This window comes from Lemur catta, chromosome 7 (assembly GCF_020740605.2).
Source record: "Lemur catta isolate mLemCat1 chromosome 7, mLemCat1.pri, whole genome shotgun sequence".
NCBI classification, from domain to species: Eukaryota; Metazoa; Chordata; class Mammalia; order Primates; family Lemuridae; genus Lemur; species Lemur catta.
This window is the reverse complement of record NC_059134.1, coordinates 44,537,950-44,560,999: the sequence shown is the minus strand read 5'-3', so window position 1 is coordinate 44,560,999 and position 23,050 is coordinate 44,537,950. Positions and strand designations below refer to the sequence as shown.

The following is a 23,050-nucleotide window of genomic DNA, read 5'->3' as shown; positions in this document are numbered from 1 at the left end:
TGACCATATCATGTGGGCCTATTGTCACTTCCCTAGTAATGCCACCTTGTGACATCATTAATGGCATAATGTCTATATCTATGCAGTGAGCCTCTCATATGAAGGATAAGGCAACATCTTCAAACAAAACATGAGATTTGTGACACAGCAGCTAGTGAGACTATGGGTTTGACAAATCATCAAGCTAAACATTATTCCTTTTTTATTAAAGCTTAGTAATTAAATCTTAATTCTATAAGCAGAATTTACGTATACTGCTTTGTTAGTACATATGTCACACTTTGTTTTTGAAACTTGCCACAAACCATCTGAAGGGACTTGAACTTTTATGATGTGAGAAGAGAGGAGAAAAGGTTACGTAAAAACAATTTAACTTGAATGGAGAAAATGGTGAGTTCTGTCATGTTAGAGGTTTACCAAATCATGAGTAGGTCAAATGTGTCAAATAGTTTTATTAAGAGATTGGTTTTTCAATACTAAACTTTCTTTTTGTAATATACTTTTAGCTTTGAAGAAGAAATTGAAAAGGGTTAGCCTAAATCAACAATGTTGCTTTGTTAAGTGTGCTTTGCAAGGTGCAATTATCTGTCAAGGTGGTAATAATTAGAAACTATTTTTTTGGTAGCAGCCTTCTGTTACAAGCTTAATTAAGATGGAATTCTGAATACGTTCAGCTTCTGTATTAACAAAAGGCCAAAGACTTGTTGAACCAGCTAACCGGACTTTTTACAATGGATTGTCAAGATACAGATTGCAGATGTCGCCTACTGAGGTATAGACAACGTTCATATGTGAGGTAATACTGCACCTTCTTGGAACTCTTTACATTTAAGTATTCAATATTTGCCTTCTCATTGTATTGTAGGTTTCATAGAGGCAAAGATCATATCCTCAGAATTTGTCACAATGTGTGGCATACTATAGCCTCCCAATAAATGTTGATTGAATGATGAATAATATAATTTTAATTTGGGAAGATTAATCAAACTGTCAAACTGTGCTAAATAGTACATTGATTTCTTCTATTAGTCAAACTTCAAGTAGCTATAAAAATTGGGATAGGAGTGGGAAAAAGAATTTCACAAATAACTTAGCCATTTTATTCCTTACCTTCTACCTTCTCTTTCTCTAACAAACCTTTTTCTAGAGATAATTATGACCTGCCTTTTGAGAGCTATGTAGTCAGCAACAAATGGTCCCATGCATAGCAGATAGAAAAAGCCAAGAGTCTAGAAATTAACAAATTATATAATCAAGCCTAAAAATGTTAATATGTGCACAAATATAATTTGATATTGTTTGGCATAGAGGAGACCCTTGTCACCCGACTGTTAGACACTGGATAGTTATTAAAATGTCAATATTCTTTAATAATACAACATATAAAATAATCCTCTAGCGGAGTGTTTCTTAGATCATGTTTCAGGAGTATGGTTACTTCACTGGCTATTGAACCTTTTGAATAATTTCATTCTAATTTCCTACATATGCTGCTATATGTGTATGTGTGGGGAGAATTTATTTTATTTTGAAAATATTGTTTAAAAGATACTTATCTCTAAGATACAAAACACTGAGGAATCAGTCAGGAAATGTCCAACAGACCAGTAGCTGAAAGAGTTGGTATTAGTTAGGACTTAAACAACATTCAAACATTTTTAAATCAATTAGTTCACTAGATATGTCTACAAACAATTACCTCCAAAAAAAAATAAATTAGAATCTTCCATCAACTTCGTAGGAGCAAAGGTGCATTACCATCAGGGCCCTAGACAATGCTGTGAAGGTTGGAGTATAATGCTAGATGTCCCATCATCTTCAAAGTCCAGTCAGTAGTTTTGTTTTGGCTGCAATACTGGTTTTGGTTAGATTTAAGAAGACAATCGTAAATTGCTAAAATTCTTCTCTGAGGTGAGATGGATGAATGTAGGAGTTCTATTGACAAGGACCACTATTTTGCAAATCTTCTAAACAGCTTTAAATAGAAATGCTTTATAAATGTAATAGGGGACGGGGGACAAGGGAATGACATTTGTTAATGCAGGAGTCAAGGGAGAACTTCCCTTTTGCCTTCTGAAGTAAAAAAAAATCAACTCACAAAAGGCAGATTAATATGAGGAAAGGCATACAAATTTATTTTAACATGTATAGCAAAGGGGAATTGTAGGAGAATGATTTCCCAATAATCCAATGAGGTACGGATGGTTATACACCCTTCTTAGGGAAAGGGAGATGGAGAAGTATGGATGATTTTAGGGGGGTAGCAAATGATTTTTAGGGGAATTCAATGAGCTTGAAGAACATACAATGGCCTGAGATAAAGTCTACTGGGCCCTCAGAGCAGACAATAGTTGGTGACAAAAATCTTCCCAGTTGTGTTGATAGACTTCAGTCTTTCTTCCCGGGTAGGAATTCAGTTAATGAAAACTCAGGGAGGAGACCACAGGTAATTGTTTTATTCCTTTGGCAGGTCTGGACTTTAAGTAGATAAGGGAACTTCAGAGAACAACTTTATCCTGTGCTTTGGGAGAGACAAAGGATTGAGAAGCAGGAGGCAAGGGGTGGAGAGGGGGAAGGTCAGGGAGACCTTGAGGTTGCTTCTTAGGTTCAGCATGTCAAAGGGCCATATTTTGGGGTACTGGTTTCTGAGCCCCAACATTAAGAACTTCCTGTCAGTAACTATTGGCAGTGCAAGGCCCTTTCCATGGGTTCATTTTATTAATTTGAACCTACAACATTCTAGTGAGGTAGGTGAAAACCTCAGTTAAAGGAGAGAAAACAGATTTACAGGAATTTGAAGGCTTGTTTAGTAAGGGGGAACAAAAATTCAATGCCATCAGTTTTGACGTCGATGCCCGGCTGAGGTACCAACGTGTTAACAGTGGAGCAGCCAGGACCAGAAATCCTTAGTTTGTAAAAAATTGGAACAGAGAACCTGGAAGCCGAGTAATCCACAGGGCAGGAAAAGCAGTACTTAAATGCACTTTGCGGCTGAAATCTGGGAATTCTTGGGGAGAGGGTGGCAAGGAGGCAGCAGGTGAGGTCTTTAGAAAACGGGGGCGATTTCCAGCAGTTCCGGCGGCCTACTTCGTCCGGGTCACGGCAGGACCCACAGAACCAGAGTTTCCTGCCACCAGGGAGAATGCGACCTCCCTCTGCGGGCCTCCTCTGGCTGCCCCGGGCCCCGGGGCCCACGGGGGCCGGACGGGCTCGGCGCTCGCTGGCTTTCATTAGTCTGGGACCGGCGGGGGAGGGCGGGGGCGGCCTTTGGGAAGGGCGGAGGCGACCGTCGCGGCGCGCTCTCTGTCCGTCCGCAGCCCCGAGGCTCGCGAAGGCAGCCGGCGCCCCCAACTCAGTCCCGAAGAAGCCATGGCAAAGTCCCGGGGCCGTCTGTACCTTTGGATGTGCTTGGCGGCAGCGCTGGCGTCTTTCCTGGTGGGATTTATGGTTGGTAAGTGTGCGGAACACCGTGCTCCGAGCCCGCGGAGAGCCCCGGAGCAAGCCCGGAGCGCCAGGGAGCCGGGCTGCGCCGGATCCGGCGGGCTGCGCAGATGCCGGCGCAACTGGAAACCAAATGGGACGTATTCTGGCCTCCTAACAGGCAAAGTGCGAACGAAATTCCAATTAATTAAATGCTCAAGGAGTTCAGGCTACTGTGATGGGCTGTTGAATAAACCAACTTACAGCTGTCATTCTCTGCAGGGATGAAAGAAATGGTTTTATTTCCAAGCCATATTAATGAGTCTGAACTTTCCACTAATATGGGCAGCACTGCAAAGAACTGCTGTTGATTTAAATAAATATTTGTGGAATGCTCCCTGTGTGTCAGGCACTGCCCTAAGAACTAGATGCCCAGGGGAGAATGAGAAAGGCCATGCCTTGAATAAAATGTGAGAAAATTAAAGAATATCCTCACATAAAACTTGTTTTAATCAGCTCAAAATTACATTGCACATCAGAATTTAAAAATTTTCTGAATTTAATATGAACGTATTTTTTATTAACACTCCTAATGAACATCTTTTAAAGCTCATGGTGTATGGTCTGTTAGGTAATTGGCTTTTTTTGTTTTTGTTTTTGCTTTTACTTTTAATAAAGTCGAAAGCGATAATGTGTATGTATGTATATTTTTCCCTCAGGCTGGTTTATTAAGCCTCTCAAAGAAACAGCCACTTCAGTGCGCTATCATCAAAGTATACGGTGGAAACTGGTATCCGAAATGAAAGCTGAAAACATTAAATCATTTCTTCGGTAAGTATATTTTGCATATTTGATCTTAAAAATAGTGTTTAAAATATTGCAGAGTGAGAAGTGTGTTATAACTGCTTGTATGTATGTGGGCAGTCTTCTTGTGAAATTATATATTACTCGTTAATTTATGATAGTTTAAAATGCCTATTTAAACCACTCACGGTGGAATCCATCTGAATATTACAGAAGTAGATCTGTCTTTCCTAACTTCATCTACCAAAAAAGTATCTTGTTGGCCTATTGAGAGATGTTTCAACTTCATGTAACTTTGGACTGCAACTGAATGTTATTCTTTGTTCCTCACGCCTGGGTTTAATCAGCAATTTTATTTAGATATCATATTCTCTCAGAAAGAGTTAGATGCTTGTTGATTCAGTGATTTATGGAAAAGAGATTAAAGTTTCAGATTCTATCTGCCAAAAGTTAAACTTTTATTCCATCTTGAAAATATAAATTTGTTGTTTACAAATAGGACAAAATGAAAGCAAAAAGGATCAGTGCAAATCCTCCAGCTTCTAAGCATGAAAAAAGAGTGAAATTCAGGAGAGTGATTATAAACTGCTTAAGGTCAATGACCATAGCATTTATTTCTGTGTCCAGAGTCTTTTAAAGGGGTATCATTAAAAAAAAAAAATCAGTTTTGTTCAAGCATAATTTACATAAAATGAACTGTATCCCTGTAGAGCCTACAATTTGAGAGTTTTGGCAGAGGTATACTATACTGAACAAACCACCTCTTCAATCATGATAGAAAAAAATTCCGTCATGCTCTTAGCAGTTTATTCCTTCCTTCACTCCTGGCCCTAGGCAATCACAGATCATTTTTATGTCACTTTAGATTCATTTGCATTTTCTGGAATTTTATGTAAATGGAATTATACAGTAAGTACTCTTTTGTGTCTGACTTGTTTTACTCAATAATGATTTTGAGATTCATCCAAGTTGTTGCATGTATCAGTAGTTCATTACTTTGTTTATTAATAATTTAAAGAGGTTTATTCTGAGCTGAGTGTGTGTGACCCATGGTCCAGAGCACATAGCCTCAAGAGGTCCTGAGAAAATGTGCCCCATTCATTACTTTTTATTTCTGAGTAGAATTCCATTGTATAGATACATTACAATAGATAGTTGAGGGAAATTTGAATTGTTTCCAGTTCTTTACTATTGTGAATAAAGCCACTATGAACATATGTTTACAAGTCTTTGTATGGACGTATGTTTTTATTTCTCTTGAAATGGCTGGGTTGGATGATAAGCATATGTTTAACTTTAAGAAAATGCCAAAGAGAATTCAAAAGTACTTATACCATTTTGCATTCCTACCTATTATGTGTGAGGCTTTCAGTTGCATCCTCACCTGTTTTGGCATTATCACTGTCTTTAATTTTACCCATTCTGATAGGTGTAGTGATACCTCATTGTACACATTTATTTATTTCAATAAGTAAATAATTATGCAGGGGCATGGGCTTGCAGGTGAGCAGGGTCCTCAGAGGAAACAAGTTAAAACAAGATCAAGCAAACATTCAGAGAAGGAGCTGAGGATATAGGAGAGTTGTTGAGCACACGTCTAGAAGGTTTATGAGCACAGAAAAAGAGTTTACGAGCCAAAGAGGAGTTCAAGATGGGGTTAAAGGGGTAATGGTGAGAATGACTTGATTTCTCCCAGCCACTTTCTTATTGGCAGAGCCTCAACTGAGAATGATTGCCGTCCTCTGGCGGACATGTGTTCAGTAAAGTTTCCCTTCTTCCCAGCCTAAGAATCTCTTGATGAGTCCATAAACCAATCATTATAATTCTCTTCCCTCTGACAGTGATTGCTTTGAGAAGGATAAATGGCCGTAATTTGTGTAATGAAATGGAAGAAACATTTATCTAAGATCTTTTACAAAAAGTTTTTCTTTGTTAAAAAAAAGAAACACAGGCCGGGCGCGGTGGCTCATGCCTGTAATCCTAGCACTCTGGGAAGCCGAGGTGGGAGGATGGCTTGAGGTCAGGAGTTCAAGACCAGCTTGAGCAAGAGCGAGAGAAAAAAAATACTAAGGAAAAAAAAATAGAAAGAAATTAACCGAACAACTAAAAATATATAGAAAAAATCAGCTGGGCTTGGTGGTGCATGCCTGTAGTCCCAGCTACTCGGGAGGCTGAGGCAGAAGGATTGCTTGAGCCCAAGAGTTTGAGGTTGCTGTGAGCTAGGCTGACACCACGGCACTCTAGCCTGGGCAACAGAGTGGGACTCTACCTCAAAAAAAAAAAAAGAAAAAAAAAAAACTGAAGAAACACAAAAGAGGGAATAGGTGTTCTTGTTCGTACTTGTTTCTCCTGAACATTACTAAATATGTGATATCTGGAGCTGTATTGTTCATCTCAGGACCATATGGAGAAACATAAAGGTAAAGGATGTTATACTCTGCTGCTCTTTTTTTTTGTACTTCTGTATTTTATTTCTCTAAAAGATGGGTGGCAAAAGTTTGTGGTTATTCCTCCCTCTTAATTTAAGAAAATATATTTATTTTTTCTCATTGCAAGAATAGTGTCTGTTCTTTGTAGGAAAATAACAATAATGAATTGTATAAAGTAGAAAATAAATATCCCCAGCCTCTCTAGTTTTTTTCTATACATATAAAATAATCTGTCTGAACACGTTAGTACATTTCCTAAATAAAGTAAGATACTAAACATCTGTTACCTATAGTTTTCATCTAGTGATATAGAGAGGGAAAACTTTACGGAGAAGATGATGCCTGGGGAGTCTTAATGGATGATTAATAGTTTAAAGATGGGAAAGGCGATAAGTAGAAGTGGTGATGGAGGGAGATTCAGGGAGATGGGGAAATACCTCTGTCTGAGAAAAGACCTTACATAGAGGCTAAAAGGTATGAAAGAGCATAAATCATTTCAGGAGAAAAATGAGAATACTCAGTGACATAGAACAGAAAAGTTTATACAGAGTGATGGGAAATGAAGCTGAAAAAGTGAAAGAGTGGACCAGACCTAAAAGGGCCTTAGGTGCCATGTTGGAATGTGAACTTTATAATGGAGGCTGTGGGGAGCTGTAGAAGGATTTTAAGCAGTTGGGTAATGAGATTAGATGAATTATTTAGAAACAGCACTATTTCTTAAGGTCAGACAACTATAATTTCAGATTCTAGCCCCAGCATTTATTAGCTGTGAAATTATGAACAAATTATTTAGCCACTCTTTCAGTTTCCTCATTTGCAAATGAGAACAACAGAAGAAGGATTGTAAGGATTAAATGAGATAACACATGTGAAAGTGTAGAGCACTTGGCACATTGTAAGTTTTCAATAAATGCTAATTTCCCCAACTGCCGTATATTTTGTGGATGTCCTCTGGTTGACTAAAATACAGATTTACAAAAGTATTTATTATTGCTCCAGTGCTGTGAGGGAGAGCGTTGGGAAAGTGTTTTAAAGTATTTTTCACCTCAAGTAAAATGAATCTCACTAAAAACTATGTGCAGTCACATAAAGACTACAATTTAGCGTGGACACAGTGGCTCACGCCTGTAATCCCAGCACTTTGGTAGGCCAAGGTGAGAGAAATCACTTGAGGCCAGGAGTTTGAGACCAGCCTGAGCAACTTAGTGAGACCCTGTCTCTGTAAAAAAATTTTTAAAAATTAGCTGGGTGTGGTGGCATGTGCATTTAGTCCCAGCTACTAGGAAAGCTGAGGAAGGAGGATCCCTTGAACCCAGGAGTTACAGCGAGCTATGATCATGCAGCTGCCCTCTAGCCTGGGTGACAGAATGACACATTGTCTCTTTAAAAAAAAAAAATGTTATGGCTCATTTACATCCAGAACCAAGAGAACATTGCCCAAATTCAATTCAACAAGCCTGTACTTCTGTACTTTTTATGTAACAGGCAAGAGCTAAGCACTAGGAAATATAGAATTAAAAAAGGCATGGACTTTTACCTCAATAAGATAGATAAGCAACTATATAGATGGTACAATCAGCAGTAGAAATTATAAGTTTTAAAAAAAGAAAATATAAGTTAAATGTAGAAGTGCCCACTGGTTGCTGCTGGATATTAAGACCTTTTCCCCAAAATGTCTGATAAGCAGCGAGAAGGAGTATCATCGGTATAGAAGTATGATATTCTTCCAGCATGCCTTCTCATATCTGCTGATTGTACTTACTGTGGAATGCATTTTTTTCTGAGGGAGCATAATATGAAAACTGCAGTTGCACACAAATAATTTAAAAATGAGCATATTTACAAGTTGGTAACACTAGGTGGGTTTCTTATATTTCTCATATAGGTATGATATCTTAATACCTAAAGGATAAGTAAGTAATGCATTTAAAATAGTTTTTAGACACACCTGAATATAGTCTTTAACTCCTACTTGTTTTTTTTTTTCATTTCAGTTCTTTTACAAAGGTTCCTCATCTAGCAGGAACAGAACAAAATTTGCTGCTTGCCAAGAAAATCCAAACCCAGTGGAAGAAATTTGGACTAGATTCAGCCAAGTTGGTTCATTATGATGTCCTCTTATCATACCCTAATGAGACAAATGCCAATTATATATCAATTGTGGATAAACATGGAATTGAGGTGATGTGAAATTGTTGCTACTTTTTATATTTTATAATCCTACCCTTTTATGTTGATTGGAACATATGGTCAAGTAAAAGAAATTTTGTTCATAGTACAATAGAACTCACATTTTTTTGGAAAAGTTAATAAGTTATAAACTAATTGTTCAGTGTCTACTATGTATTAGACATGGTATTAGGTCCTGAGGCCAGAATGAAAACTAGGACTTGGTCCCTTTGCTTAAGTAAGGTGAGGCAGACAATGGAATTTTTCAAATTTCAAATCAATAAGCGCTATTGAAGATTTTGATTAGAGCTCTGTATCTATAAAGAAAAGGGTCATTCAGACCAGGCTGGGAGTTAGAGAAGGCTTTCTGAAAATGTTATGTGAGTCATGAAAGACCATAAGGGGTTAACCACATAACAAAATAAGGTAAGAGATTTTAGACAGGAGATAAAATATTGGCAATGGCTTGGAGACATGTACCAGCTTAGTATTAATGGGAGAGCTTGAAGACTTTCTATATTCCAAGAGCAGAAAATACAAAGTTGGCCATGATAAGAGAGAAACCAGTAGATACATTCTGGGGACAGATTGTAGAAGAGTTTATATGCTGTCCTAAAGAGATTAGACTTCAACTTTAGTCCATGGGAATCAATGACAAGTCCTAAGCAGGGGGAAGGTGTGGTTAGAGGAGGTATTTTAGATAGATCGGACAGTCAAGTCTGTAGATTACACAAAGATTAGGCAAGGAGTAAAAGTTGCAGTCCTAAGACAATAGGCCAGGTAAAAGATAATGAAGTTTTGAATTAGGGTGCTAGCAGAAATGAGGAAGAGGGATGGATTTGAGAAATAGGAAGTGTATTAGTAGGACTTGCTTAGTGATTAGGAGAAGGAGGTGGAAAGAGAGAGTTCCAGATGACTCTTAGACTGTCTAATGTGGGTGATTAACTAGTGAAGCTATTAATAGAGGTAGGAAATGCAGAACCAGAGGGAGGCCAGGGGTGTGAGATGATAGATTCAAATTTTAACATGTTGAGTTTGGACACCCAAGCTTAAATAACCATATGGCTTTTAAATACATGAATCTGAAAAGCTGAGCATCATAAGCATATTAGCTATTGGCAGAATTTTGGTAGTCAATGAAATCTCAGTATAGAGGCAAACAGTGGGCTGGGGATAAAACATGGGGAAATATTATTTAAATGAAAATAAAAGAAAAGGAGCCCACAAGGAAGCTGAAAAGGCATAGGGAAAAAAGGAGAGTCACAAGAGTGCCATCCTTGAAGCTCTGTTTTTACACTTTATAAGGGAACTTTTAGTTAGGGATTGTATGCATTTATAAAAGTTTCTATTATTTTGAAGACAATAATAACAATAAAGCTCTTTCTCATTGTCAGTGTAATTTACCTATTTAATTATTGAACCTAGTTCCAGGATGTTTAATCGTAAGTGTATACTTGAAGGCAAAATGAATTATACCTTAATAATAATAATCTGGAATCACTCTGTCCAACTTGATATGTTTCAACTCTTACTAGATTTTCAACACATCATACCTTGAACCACTACCAGATGGATATGAGAATGTTACAAATATTGTACCACCATATAATGCTTTCTCAGCCCAAGGCATGCCAGAGGTAAAATAAAAGACTGTAAAACCTGTATACAGAACTAAAACCAAGAGGATTAGGTGAATCATACATGCTAATCCATTGTTTGATGTTCAGTGCTATGAGGACCTCCTCCTTAAAATTAAAAATACTACTACTAATAAAATAACACAGAAAAGAACACTAGAAAAAGAAAAAAAGAAAAGAAATTCATTAAAAACAGACCCTGAAGAAGCAGATGCCACTCTGAAATAACAAACTGCTGAACATGCCTTTAATTCAGTAAAAGAAATGATGTTTTTATGAGTTTCCTTCTGTTTGTTCATAATCTGAATTTTTTATAGATTTATATATCTGATTTTAGAGGTCATACCACAGTTATTAAATTAATATCATGGTTAAAAATTAAACATAGTTAAGACTTTCAGCATGACACTTATTTACTCTATTTCCTGTGGCTTTGTATACATTGATAATTTCTTCAAAACAGAACACACTGTTTAAACAAGTCTTATATATTATCATTTTTTTTAACTTTTCTGAATTTTGAAAGATTCTCTAAAGCCTTTTGTAGAATTACCATGGGTCTGTTTATTAATTCTAGATAAGGAAAGGAAACTTTTGATGATGCCATATTGTGGAACAAACTTATTTTTTTTGTTTTCTTTTTAATTTTAGCAGTAGTGTGCATTTGTTTTCTTTTCGCTATAGGGAGATCTTGTATATGTGAACTATGCTCGTACTGAAGACTTTTTCAAACTAGAAAGAGAGATGAACATTAACTGCAGTGGGAAGATTGTTATTGCAAGATATGGAAAAATCTTCAGAGGAAATAAAGTACAGTATTATTTGTTTTTCTAAAGGGAATGAAAGAGGATATATCCTATAAATGCAAATGATCAGCTTGCTTCATAGTTTCCAAAACTGCTTCCAAAATTTTTCTTTTCTTTTCTTTTTGTTTTATGTTTTGCTACTTGCCATGGTGCACAGAAAATCCTGTTTTTATGTTACCTTATATTTCTGGAAAGGAAAATTATTTTTAATTTATATTACAAAAGTAATGTTTGGGCCTCTGTTCTGTCTAGATCATGTACTGTGAGTAAATTACTTAACCTCTCTGTGGCAAAGTTTCCTCATATATAAAATGGGAGTGCTTATAATAGCACCAATCTCATAGAGTTCTTATTAGGGTTAAATGACTTTATGTTTGAAAGTGCTTAAGATAATGGCTGGTATTTAGTAATTTCTATATAACTCCTCATTAAATATTTCACTATTTTAAATGGTAGCATAATATTTCACAGAATTGGTAAGCAATTTATTTAACCATTCTCCTACTGATGGGTGCTTGTCTTGTCTTGAATTTGTTATTACTACAAATAATGCCATTGTGTACATCCTCAGCTGTATATACTTCAAACATTTGTGTGAAGATGTCTGTAGTATAGATTCCTACACATTGAATGGTTGAATCATAGTGTATGTTCTTTCAAAATTTTGATAGGCATCATCAAATTGCCCTTCAAAAACATCATGACAGATTATACTACCACTGATATAATAGAGTACTCTCTGAATATTGGAATGTATTTTAGTAAATAAGGACTGATGGTTATCCATCTTTTGCTACAATAGTTTTGATAATGAAGAATTAGTATCTCATGGGTTCGATTTTCTTATTCTTGGCAGTTTGGATTGTTAGAGAGATGTTTACAAAAACGCTATGGACAGTTTTTCACACACTATGACTGCTCTGCATAAGATTTTAAATCAATTTAGTTCCATACATATTAGTAGAATGCTTATTGTATGATATGCAAGATTTTGGAAAGCTGTAGTTAAAAATGGATAAGATATGATCCATGTTCTCAAAACACCATCAGTCTGGTAGGAGAAACATTTAAAAGATATTTTAATATACTATGATCTATCCTATAATAGAAATATATACAAAATATAGAAGTACAAAGAAGGGAGACATTAATTTTGTAGTTTTGGGGATAATAGGATTGTTTCACAGAAGTGATAACTGGTTTAGAATTTTTTAGAATAAATGGCAGTTTATTTCTACAAAGAGAGAAATTGTATTTGAGGCCAAGAGAGCTGAATGTGTAATGAATGGCATGATAAAATGCAGTGTCTAAATTTTCTCACATTATTAAATTAATCTTTTTCTTATATGAATAAGGTAATTAGTTGCCATTTCTGCATTATGGATTGCACGTTGCCTCTGCAGGTTAAAAATGCCATGTTAGCAGGAGCCATAGGAATTATTTTGTACTCAGATCCAGTTGACTACTTTGCCCCTGAGGTACAGCCATATCCCAAAGGATGGAATCTTCCTGGTACTGCAGCCCAGAGAGGAAATGTGTTAAATTTGAATGGCGCTGGTGACCCACTCACTCCAGGCTATCCAGCTAAAGGTAATGGATGAGCTTGTCAATCTTCCAGTTTTGCAAAAATACTCCTTGTCCTTTTAGATAGGATAAAAGCAAAGATCTACAAAATAACATTAAAACTAAAATGCATACAGTTATGTCATTTTGGATTACTATTGCTAGGAATTCAAAAGCATTCCTCTTATATTACTTTGGGCATGGGGAGGGAACACTTAGTTCATGTTCTCCATCTTCCTTTAGTTGAGTAGAGGTTCAGAAACACGGATCCTCATACCCCAAGTAATATTGCTATTATCAAACTAGAATTTATGTTTGCTGAGTTATCTAGGGTTTTTATCCTTCTTTAGCTCATACATTTCTACTTTAAAAATTATCAATGAGTTTTGTGTATTTTAAAAAGTAAAATTTGAAAACTTTTGGCATGTGGATGAAATGATCTTCACAATCAAGATAATGAATATATCCATTATCCCAATATGTTTCCTCTCTTCTTTCCAACTCTTCCTGCCTCCTCCATGCCAATCCCTAAGCAACCGCTGATCTGCTTTCTGCTGTCAGCATAATTGAGATCTATCCATGTTGACATCTGTGTCAACAGTTTCTTTCTTCCTTCCTCCCTCCTTCTCCCTTCCTTTCTTCCTTACTCTCTCTCTCTGTCTCTGTCTCTGTCTCTGTCTCTCTCTCTCTCTCTCTCTCTCTCTCTCTCTCTCTCTCTCTCTCGCTGAGCAGTATTCCATTGAATGGCTATAACATAGTTTGTGTATTTATTTACTTGTTGATGGACATTTGGGTTGTTTTCAGTTTGGGGGCCATTATGCATAAAGGTGTTATGAACAGCTGTACAAGCCTTTTTTTTTTTTTGAAAGAAGAATCTTTATATTTTAGTCCTTTTTTTTGAGACAGAGTCTTGCTCTTTTGCCTGGGCTAGAGAGTAGTGACATGATGATCATGGCTCACCATAGCCTTGAACTCCTGGGCTCCAGGTATACAAGTCTTTTATGTACATACACTTTTATTTCTCTTGGGTAAATGCCTTGGAAGTGGAATGGCTGAATAATATAGTAGGTGGAGGTTTAACTTTTAAAGATATTTAAAATTTTTTTTCCAAAATGGTTGTTTCATTTTATATTTGAACAGCAGTGTATGCCTGTTGTAGTTGCTACATTCTCACCAACACTTAGTACATAAATCTTTTCATTAAATAATTCTATATTCTAACATATGTAAGTCCTCCAAGTTATGACTCTTTCAAAATTGTTGTGTCTATTCTTGGTCCTTTCCATGTGAATTTTATGAAAGCCTCCTGGGAGTTTGATTCGGATTAAATGAAATCTATAGATCAATTTGGGGATAATTGACATCTTAAAAATATTGAGTCTTCTAATCTATGAATAAGATACAAGTCTCTGTTCTTTAATTTCTCCCAGCAATGTTTTATAGTTTCACTATATGAATTATGCACATATTTTGTCAGATTTATCCATAAGCATTTCATAATTTTATATTATAAAATTTCAATTCCAATTTTTTTATTACTAGTATATAGAAACACTATTGTATTTGTAGAGGAAATACATTGATATTGCATCCTGCAAACTTGTTAAACTTACCGATTAGTTCTGCTTGGTTTTTGTAGATCCCATCAGCGTTTTTATATAGATGATCATGTCATTTGCAAATAAGGGCCATTTTATTTCTCTGTTTCTAATCTGGATATTTTTTTATTCTCTTTTCTTGCCCTTTTGTAGACCCTCCAGTACAATCTTCAATAGAAGTTGTTAGAGCAGACATCTTTGCCTTTTTTCTGTTCCAAACAAAGCATTACATCTTTCTCTGTTAAATATTATACTAGCTCTAGGTTCTTTATAGATTCTTTTTGTCACACTGAGAAAGTTTACTTCTATCCTAATGTGGTGAGAGTTTTTAACCTAGAATGTATGTTGCATTTTGTCAGATGCTTTTTCTGTATATACTGAGATAATCATATGTTATTATTTACTTTGTTAAAGCATTTTGATTTTTTTAATGTTAAACCAACTTTACCATCCTGAGATAAAATTGGTGACAATTTATTATCCTTTTATGTATTGTTGAATTTTTGTTAAATTTTTCTTAAGAATATCTGTTAAGAATATCTCTATGTTCATAAGGGATATTGATCTGTATATTTAATTCCTTATAATATCTTTGGTATCAGAGTAATGCTGGCCTCTTGGAATGAGTTGGAAACTGTTCTATCTTTTACGTCTTTCTGCGAGATTTTATATGGGGTGAGTTCAATTTTGTCTATAAATGTTTGGTAGAATTCCCCAGGAATCTACCTGGGCCTGAAATTTTTTTTGGAGGGTTGTTTTTCATGACAAATTGCCTTTCTTTAAGAGCTGTATGTCTGTGCAGGTTACCTATTTATTCTTGAGTGAGATTTGGTAGTTTCTGGTTTTCAAGGATTTTAACCATTTTATATAAATTGTTGAGTTTATGAGCATAGAGTTCATAATGTTTTCTTATTCTTGTCTGCAGGTACTGTAGTAATATTCTCTCCTTTATTGCTGATATTGGAAATTTATGTCTTGTCGATTTTTTTTTTCTTGATCTGTCTTGCTAGAGACAGACATTTATTAGTTTTATTGATCTTGACAAAGAACCAGCTTTGGGTTTCATTGATTATCTCTCTTTTTTTTTTTTTTTTGCCTTCCATTTCTTAACTTTCTGCCCTGCTCTTTATTATGTCCTTCCTCCTGCTTATTTTGGCCTTTGTTCTTTTTCTAGTTTCTTAAGGTGGAATCTGAAGTCATTTGTTTGAAATTTTTCTCTTTTTGTAAGATAGGTGATTTAGTGCTATAACTCTTTCTTTAAGCACTGCCTTAGCTACATCCTACAACTTTTTATATATTGCATTTTATTTTTTTTAGCTCCAAATATCCATACTTTCCAATTTTTCTTTTCATTTCTACTTTGATCCATGGTTTATTTACAAGTATATCATTTGGTTTTCAAATACTTGGAGATTTTCTAGGTATCTTTAATATTGATTTCTGATTTAATTCCACTGTGGGCAGAGAACATACTTTGTATGATTTTTACATTTTTTGTCTTTTTATAAAGGTCCAAACAAAACTATTTATATTTATTAAGACATGGCCAGAATATGGTCTATTATGTTCTATATGCACTTGAAAAGAATGTATATTCTTCTGTTTTTGGGTGGAGTATTCTATAAGTGAAAAAAATGTCAGATCAAGTAAGTTGTTTGTGTTACTGAAGTCTTATGTACTTAAAACTTTTCTGACTAATTGTATTGCTTTTTATTTCAATAGTCAATTATTTTACAAAAATCATTTTATAAAAATACTTAATAAGAAAAAATCTTATGGAAAACCTATTGTTTCATATATTTTGTCATTTTTAAATTATTTCAGGCATAAAGATAAATTCAGTCTGTCTTACTTTATCTTGGCTGACATCCAAGGTTCCAATGAGGTTTTAAGGCTGGCAGTACTTTTTGGTCTTCCCTTAAAGAGAATATTACATTATTGTTTGAATGTTTATCTTTTTTCAAAAAATCTTATATATTCCTTTTGAGGTTTTTTTCCCCCCAATTACTTAAAGTTTCAGAATCTGAGACAGATTCTAGTCATCTGGTTAATGAAGCTTCTCTAAGAAGGATTCACAATATCCTTGAGGAAACAAAATATTCTTTTTTTTTTTTGAGACAGAGTCTCACTTTGTTACCCGGGCTAGAGTGAGTGCCGTGGCATCAGCCTAGCTCACAGCAACCTCAAACTCCTGGGCTTAAGCGATCCTACTGCCTCAGCCTCCCGAGTAGCTGGGACTACAGGCATGAGCCACCATGCCCGGCTAATTTTTTTTTTTTTTGTATATATATTTTTAGTTGGCCAGATAATTTCTTTCTATTTTTAGTAGAGACGAGGTCTCACTCTTGCTCAGGCTGGTCTCGAACTCCTGACCTCCAGCGATCCACTCGCCTCGGCCTCCCAGAGCTAGGATTACAGGCGTGAGCCACCGCGCCCGGCCCAAAATATTCTTGTAAATTCGAGAATTATGTGAAACAAATCTGGGAATCTATAATCTCTATAATCAATTTAACTTTAAAATATAAATGATTTAATTCTTATTGTTGACTCAAATAGGCCATATTAGGTAAAACAATTGTTTGACTTTGAGGACCTTTTAATGTTGGTATAATTGCAAATGTATAGCAAACCTGCAACGGTAATAGAAAAAATTCCTGTATGCTACTTGCTCAGATTCTTTCATTGTTTTCATTTTATGCACTTGATTTTTGCAGAGTACACCTTTAGACTTAATATTGAAGAAGGAGTGGGAATCCCCAAAATACCTGTACATCCCATTGGATATAATGATGCAGAAATATTATTACGGTATAGTTTTCTAGTTGGATATGAGATTAAGATATTTTGCATTAAGGTGTCCATTTTCTGATATAAAACCAATATTTAAAACCTAATTATTTAAAAAGTAAAGTCTTGTATAAAAATAACTTCTGAAGTAGGAATAATAGAGCCTACCATGTTTTTATTCCATAAGAGAAAAGTAGTCAGTCTAGTGACTAAAAAAAAATACGAAAACATTGCTCTGTTTGCTACAAATGTAATTCTCAAATAGAAAACTGTGTCCAAAAAAAATGAATACTGATTTGAGATTTTTCGAGCAGTTGGATTTTCTTAGATATATTTATTAGATATTTATACTTGATACATAGTTTAAAAATATAATAATGCCCATTACTTATTAGATATATGGCCTTGGACAAGTTACTTAATCTTTCTCTGACTCAGTTTCCTTATCTACAGATAAGGAAATGAGCACAATAATCATTTCTCCTTGGTAGGGTTATTATAAGATCATATATGTAAAGTAGTTAGCACAGTGTCTAGAATATGGTAAATAATTAATGTTTGCTATTATTGTATTTTAAATGTTGGTGTTAGCACAACTTAATAATTGCTTATGAGTTCCTACTATGTAACCAGCAGCTTCTTTACAAATTTCTTATCCTTAACACAGTCATGAGTCTCCTATATTCAGGATTTCTTGGACGCAGTGCTTCCTCACATAAACAACTAGGTCAAAAGTAAGGAGGCTAATGCTTCCCATCTGCCCTCACTATTTTATTTTTTCTCCTTAGCTCTTATCTCTAACATATTACATATTTTACTTATTTATTTCAATTATGGCTGTCTCACTACAGCCCTGTCTACAAGGGAAGGGATTTTTGATAGTACCTGGCACCTTGTAGATACTCAATATTTCTTAGATATATAAGTGAACTGTTATCTCTTCATCAAATTTTATTATTTCTTCTTGGAAATTGTGATGCTCAGGCTTTTTCTGTCATTTTCTTTTCTTTTTCTTTTTCTTCTTTTTTTTCAACAGCCATTTGGGAGGAACTGCTCCACCAGATGACAGCTGGAAAGGAAGTCTTAATGTGGGCTACAATATTGGGCCTGGCTTTACAGGGAGTAATTCTTTCAGGTAATTTTGCATTACTTTCATAGGCTGGAAAAGTTTTATATTTTTAATGGAAACATGTCGGGATAACTGTTCTGCCAGGTGTATTTTGCTTGTCTCTTTTTCTCATTTTCATTAGTAAACAAATGATCATTTTATATCACTTAAGAAGTACTTACAGAATGAACTATTGAATTTTTCCTCTAGTGATATCTCATTATTATTGTCATAGTCTCAAAAATTACTACATTTGAGTTATAGGTTTATTTTCAAGTGATATTTTTTCCTTTAACTTTTCTTTTCATCTAATGTTTTTTAAACAATTTTTCAAATAACTTTCAAAATGCTACACATGTGAAACACTAGGTTAAGTTAAGGGAGGGAGAAAAGGAGAAGAGAGAAAGGAGCCAACACTTCCTGATCACTTACTATGTGGATTAAATGAGTTAAAATGGATAAGTTATGTAGCTACTGTAAGGTTCAATAGACTGATCTTTCCGATCATTATTGTTATTAATGTATTACAGCACTATTGTAGATGATTGATCATAGAATGTGTGATTATTGAGCTTAGTCTTACAGAAAGAATAAAAGCTTTCCACCAGGTCAAAGCAGGCAAGAAATGCCATCTAGAGAAATCATCGTGTACAGAGTCATGAAACAGCATGGCATGATCAGAACTTTAAGAAGTTTGATTTGCCTGAAATGTAGCAGGAGAGGGAAATGTAACTGATAAATCAGAGAAGACATAGCTGTATTTATTAAACCAAAATTATTTCATCAGTCTTGTTTGCTAACAATTTATCGTAACTATATGAACTTGGATTCTCACAGCGTTTTTTAGTTTCTATAGGAATTTTTTTTTTATTGCAGAAATTTTAAAGTATTAGAAGGTCAGGCTGGACATGGTGGCTCATACCTGTAATCCTAGTGTTTTGGGAGCCTGAGGTTGGAGGATTGCTTGAGGCCTGAGTGAGACCCTGTCTATACAAAAAGTAAAAGAAAAAAAAAATGGTGAGCACAGTGGTATAGTCCCAGCTACTCAGTGAGGCAGGAGGATTGCTTGAGCCCAGGAGTTTCAGGCTGCAGTGACCTATGATCACACCACTGTACTTCAGCCTGTGTGGCAGAGAGACCTTGTCTCAAAAAAAAAAAAAAAAAAAAGAAAGTTCAATTTTCTTATTTTATAAGAATTTTAGAAATATTTGACTTTTTTATTTTGCTATGTTGCCCAGGCTGTTCTCAATCTCCTGGCATCAAGTGATCCTCCTGCCTCAGTGTCCCAAAGTGCTGAGATTACAGGCATGAGCCACCATGCCTAGCCCGGAAGTATTTGATTGATGTGTTTGTCTGTATATTGAATAAGAACAGTGTTAAAGCATGGCTCAAATCAGATTCAAGAATGAAGGCCTGGGAATGTTTCATTATGTAGTTGTGCATTTTATCTGGAACTTCCCAAAATCTCCTTTAACAATAGAATTTATTATGTTTGTTATAGGTAGCACTTAGCCAACTCTTTAACAATGAACTTATATAGTACTTCCATAATCATGAAGAAAGTTAATGAATAGCAGGATTTAATATAAATATAAAGACAAACATTCAAATAATATGTTTATACTTTTGCCTTTATTACATAATGGGCTGTCTTCCTTGATTTTGTAGTTAAGTAAGGTGTATTTAAAAATTTTAGAATAAACAACTAAGACACTGAATAATAGAATATTTTTAATTTTAAATAAATAACAATATAGCTATAAGGGAAGAGAAATATAAAATAGTTTTAAAATTTGACTTTAAGGTGCATGTTTAGGTGCTTAGGAGTAAATGGAATGATGTTTGAAACTTGCTTACACTTGGTTCAACAGTGTTAACAATTCTTGAATTTAGGTGGTGGATATATGTGACTTCATTGTCCTATTTTGTAGTTTTTCATAATAAACTTTCATTATGAAAATAGTTTTTCATAATAAAACATTGGAAGAAAACTATAGACATAATGAATGCTCTATACTAAGTAGTTTATTCCTTTTGAAATTCTAGGAAGGTTAGAATGCATGTTCATAACACCAATAAAATTACAAGGATTTACAATGTAATTGGAACTATCAGAGGATCCGTGGAACCTGGTGAGTCAGTGAATTTTTTTTTAAACATTTTGTTTTTACAAAGATTAAAAAGTAAACGAAAAATTTCATCAAGAATTGATTTTTTTTTTTTCCTGGCTGATTTGAAACTACTAAATTTGGGGAAAAAATTGTACAACTCTAAAAGAAAACTTACTTTACAGCATTAATTTTCTATGGAGAAAACTTAAACAGTTTCCTTAAGGAGATTGTTTTCTATGGAGGAAACTTAATCAGGAGGAAGTTTCATTTAAAAACATAAATTATATTTGTATTATATTCAAAGTTATAGTTGTTTTGAACATATTCTTTTCCAGACAGGTATGTTATTCTGGGAGGTCACCGGGACTCCTGGGTGTTTGGAGCTATTGACCCAACCAGTGGGACTGCTGTTTTGCAAGAAATTGCCCAGAGTTTTGGAAAACTGATGAGTAGAGGTAAATAACATTTCTTTCGTAGGTAATGACAAGAAAATGTAACTTACTTAATGTTCTTTTATTTTTAGGTGGTACTAACCATGTATGTTAACAATGATTACAGGCTGGAGACCTAGAAGAACTATCATTTTTGCAAGCTGGGATGCAGAAGAATTTGGACTTCTGGGTTCCACAGAATGGGCAGAGGTAAATACAGCAGAGAAGGTTCTTGTTATTTTTTTTTGGTCAACAGGGAAAAAATAAATATGTGTCTCAAGATGATCACAAATAGATTCCATTATCTAATATGGTTTTAATTTGGAGAATGACTCGAGAATTTAAGAAATTGTTTTTATTAATACTTTCACATCAGTTTGGCAAAACAGAATAACCTCTTATTACTAGACTATAAGCGAATTTATTTATTCTTGTCAAAATATTTTAGTTTCCAGAAAATAATCAGAATTAGCCAGGTGCTTTTTACAAGTGAATTAACTTATCTAAAAACTGACACAGATCATTGGAGTGAATTTTTAAGTTTTTGAGGTTTCCTCAGAGTTCTTCCATCTGAGAAAATATAAGATACTCTATTAGGATAGCTATATTTTGATTATAATTTCACATTTACTGATTCTATATAAAATTGGAACCATAAGTATATTTTACCATTCACAAAATATATGCTTAATTGTTAAGCATAAGATGATAATTTTATAAATTGAATTACCTTACTAAATTGACTTGCTTTACAATTTGAGGTGTTTTTTCTTCAGATATGATTGATTTTCACTAGCTCTTAGTTCTTTAAGTATCTCTCCTAGGCCCCCTTTCTCTCATCTTTTTCCCTTAGTCTCTTTGTTGAGTAATCTCTAAGTTCTTAAATGTATAAGGTAAGCTCATACATTATGTACAGATTGGTGTACTATATAACTGCTTACTTTCCCTCCACCATCTGCTTTTTATTGTTTATAAGTCCAGGTTTTATAGACTTGTTTTAAAGCATGGCATACCTCTCTTGTCACTGTGTTTAGTTTTAAAAATGCTTTCCTTCTGACTCAGTTCCTCTTACATTATTTTAAAATACTATAATAAAAATAATAGGAATCAAATAATTATGGGAGTGGTAAAAAAAATCATGCACACAGATACTTGTCTGGTATCATTTGTCCTTTGTTGTTGTTGTTGTTTTATTTCAATAGATTTAGTGGGTACAAGTGGTTTTTTGTTACATGGATGAAATGTATAGTGGTGAAGTCAGGGCTTTTAGTTTACTTGTCACCTGAATAGTGTACGTTGTACCTGATGCCTCACCCTCTTCCCAGCCTCCCTACTCCCGAGTCTCCAAAATCCTTTCTACCCGTCTGCATGACCATGTGTACCCATCATTCAGCTCCCACTTATAAGTGAGTATATGTGGTGTTTGTTTTTCCATTCCTGAGATACTTAGGATAATGGCTTCCAGTTCCATCCAAGTTGCTATGGAAGATATCATTTCATTTTTTTTTATGGCTCAGTAGTACTCCCTGGTTTTTGTGTGTATATATATACACTACATTTTCTTTATCCACTCATCAGTTGATGGGCACTTAGGTTGATTCCATATCTTTGCAATTGAGAACTGTGCTGCAATAAACATACAAGTACATGTGTCTTTTTAGAATAATGACTTATTTTCCTTTGGGTAGATACCCAGTTGTGGGATCACTGGATCAAATGGTAGGTCTACTTTTAGTTCTTTGAGAAATCTCCATACTGTTTTCTATAGAGGTTGTACTAATTTACAGTCCCACCAACAGTGAATAAGCAAGCATTTCCTTTTCATCACATCCAAGCTAACGTCGATTGCCCTTTGACTTTTTAATAATGGCCATTCTGACAGGGGTAAGGTGGTATCTCATTGTGGTTTTAATTTGCATTTCCCTGATGATTAGAGATGTTGAACATTTTTTCATATTTTCATTGGTCATTTGTATATCTTCTTTTGAAAATGTTCTGTTAATATCTTTTTCCCCACTTTTTGATGGGGTTATTTGTTTTTTCCTGCTGATTTGAGTTCCTTGTAGATTCTGATATTAGTCCTTTGTTTCATGTATAGTTTCTGGATATTTTCTACCATGTTTTAGGTTTTCTGTTTGTTGATTTTTTTCTTTGGCATGCAGAATCATTTTAGTTTAAGTCCCATTT

The 23,050-nt window shown here is 34.8% G+C and overlaps 1 protein-coding gene across 1 annotated transcript in view; it reads left to right on the top strand.

The window, feature by feature from the left end:
- Positions 1-3,152: 3,152 nt before the first annotated feature.
- NAALAD2 (N-acetylated alpha-linked acidic dipeptidase 2) overlaps positions 3,153-23,050 on the top strand; it is a 39,554-nt gene continuing 19,656 nt past the window's right edge. The window contains exons 1-11 of the mRNA XM_045557148.1: positions 3,153-3,451; positions 4,140-4,251; positions 8,648-8,834; positions 10,358-10,459; positions 11,144-11,269; positions 12,669-12,855; positions 17,141-17,234; positions 18,250-18,348; positions 20,368-20,453; positions 20,768-20,887; positions 20,991-21,073. Of these exons, the coding sequence (XP_045413104.1) occupies positions 3,370-3,451; positions 4,140-4,251; positions 8,648-8,834; positions 10,358-10,459; positions 11,144-11,269; positions 12,669-12,855; positions 17,141-17,234; positions 18,250-18,348; positions 20,368-20,453; positions 20,768-20,887; positions 20,991-21,073 (1,278 nt within the window). The 5' untranslated portion in view covers positions 3,153-3,369. The remainder of the gene's footprint in view (positions 3,452-4,139; positions 4,252-8,647; positions 8,835-10,357; positions 10,460-11,143; positions 11,270-12,668; positions 12,856-17,140; positions 17,235-18,249; positions 18,349-20,367; positions 20,454-20,767; positions 20,888-20,990; positions 21,074-23,050) is intronic.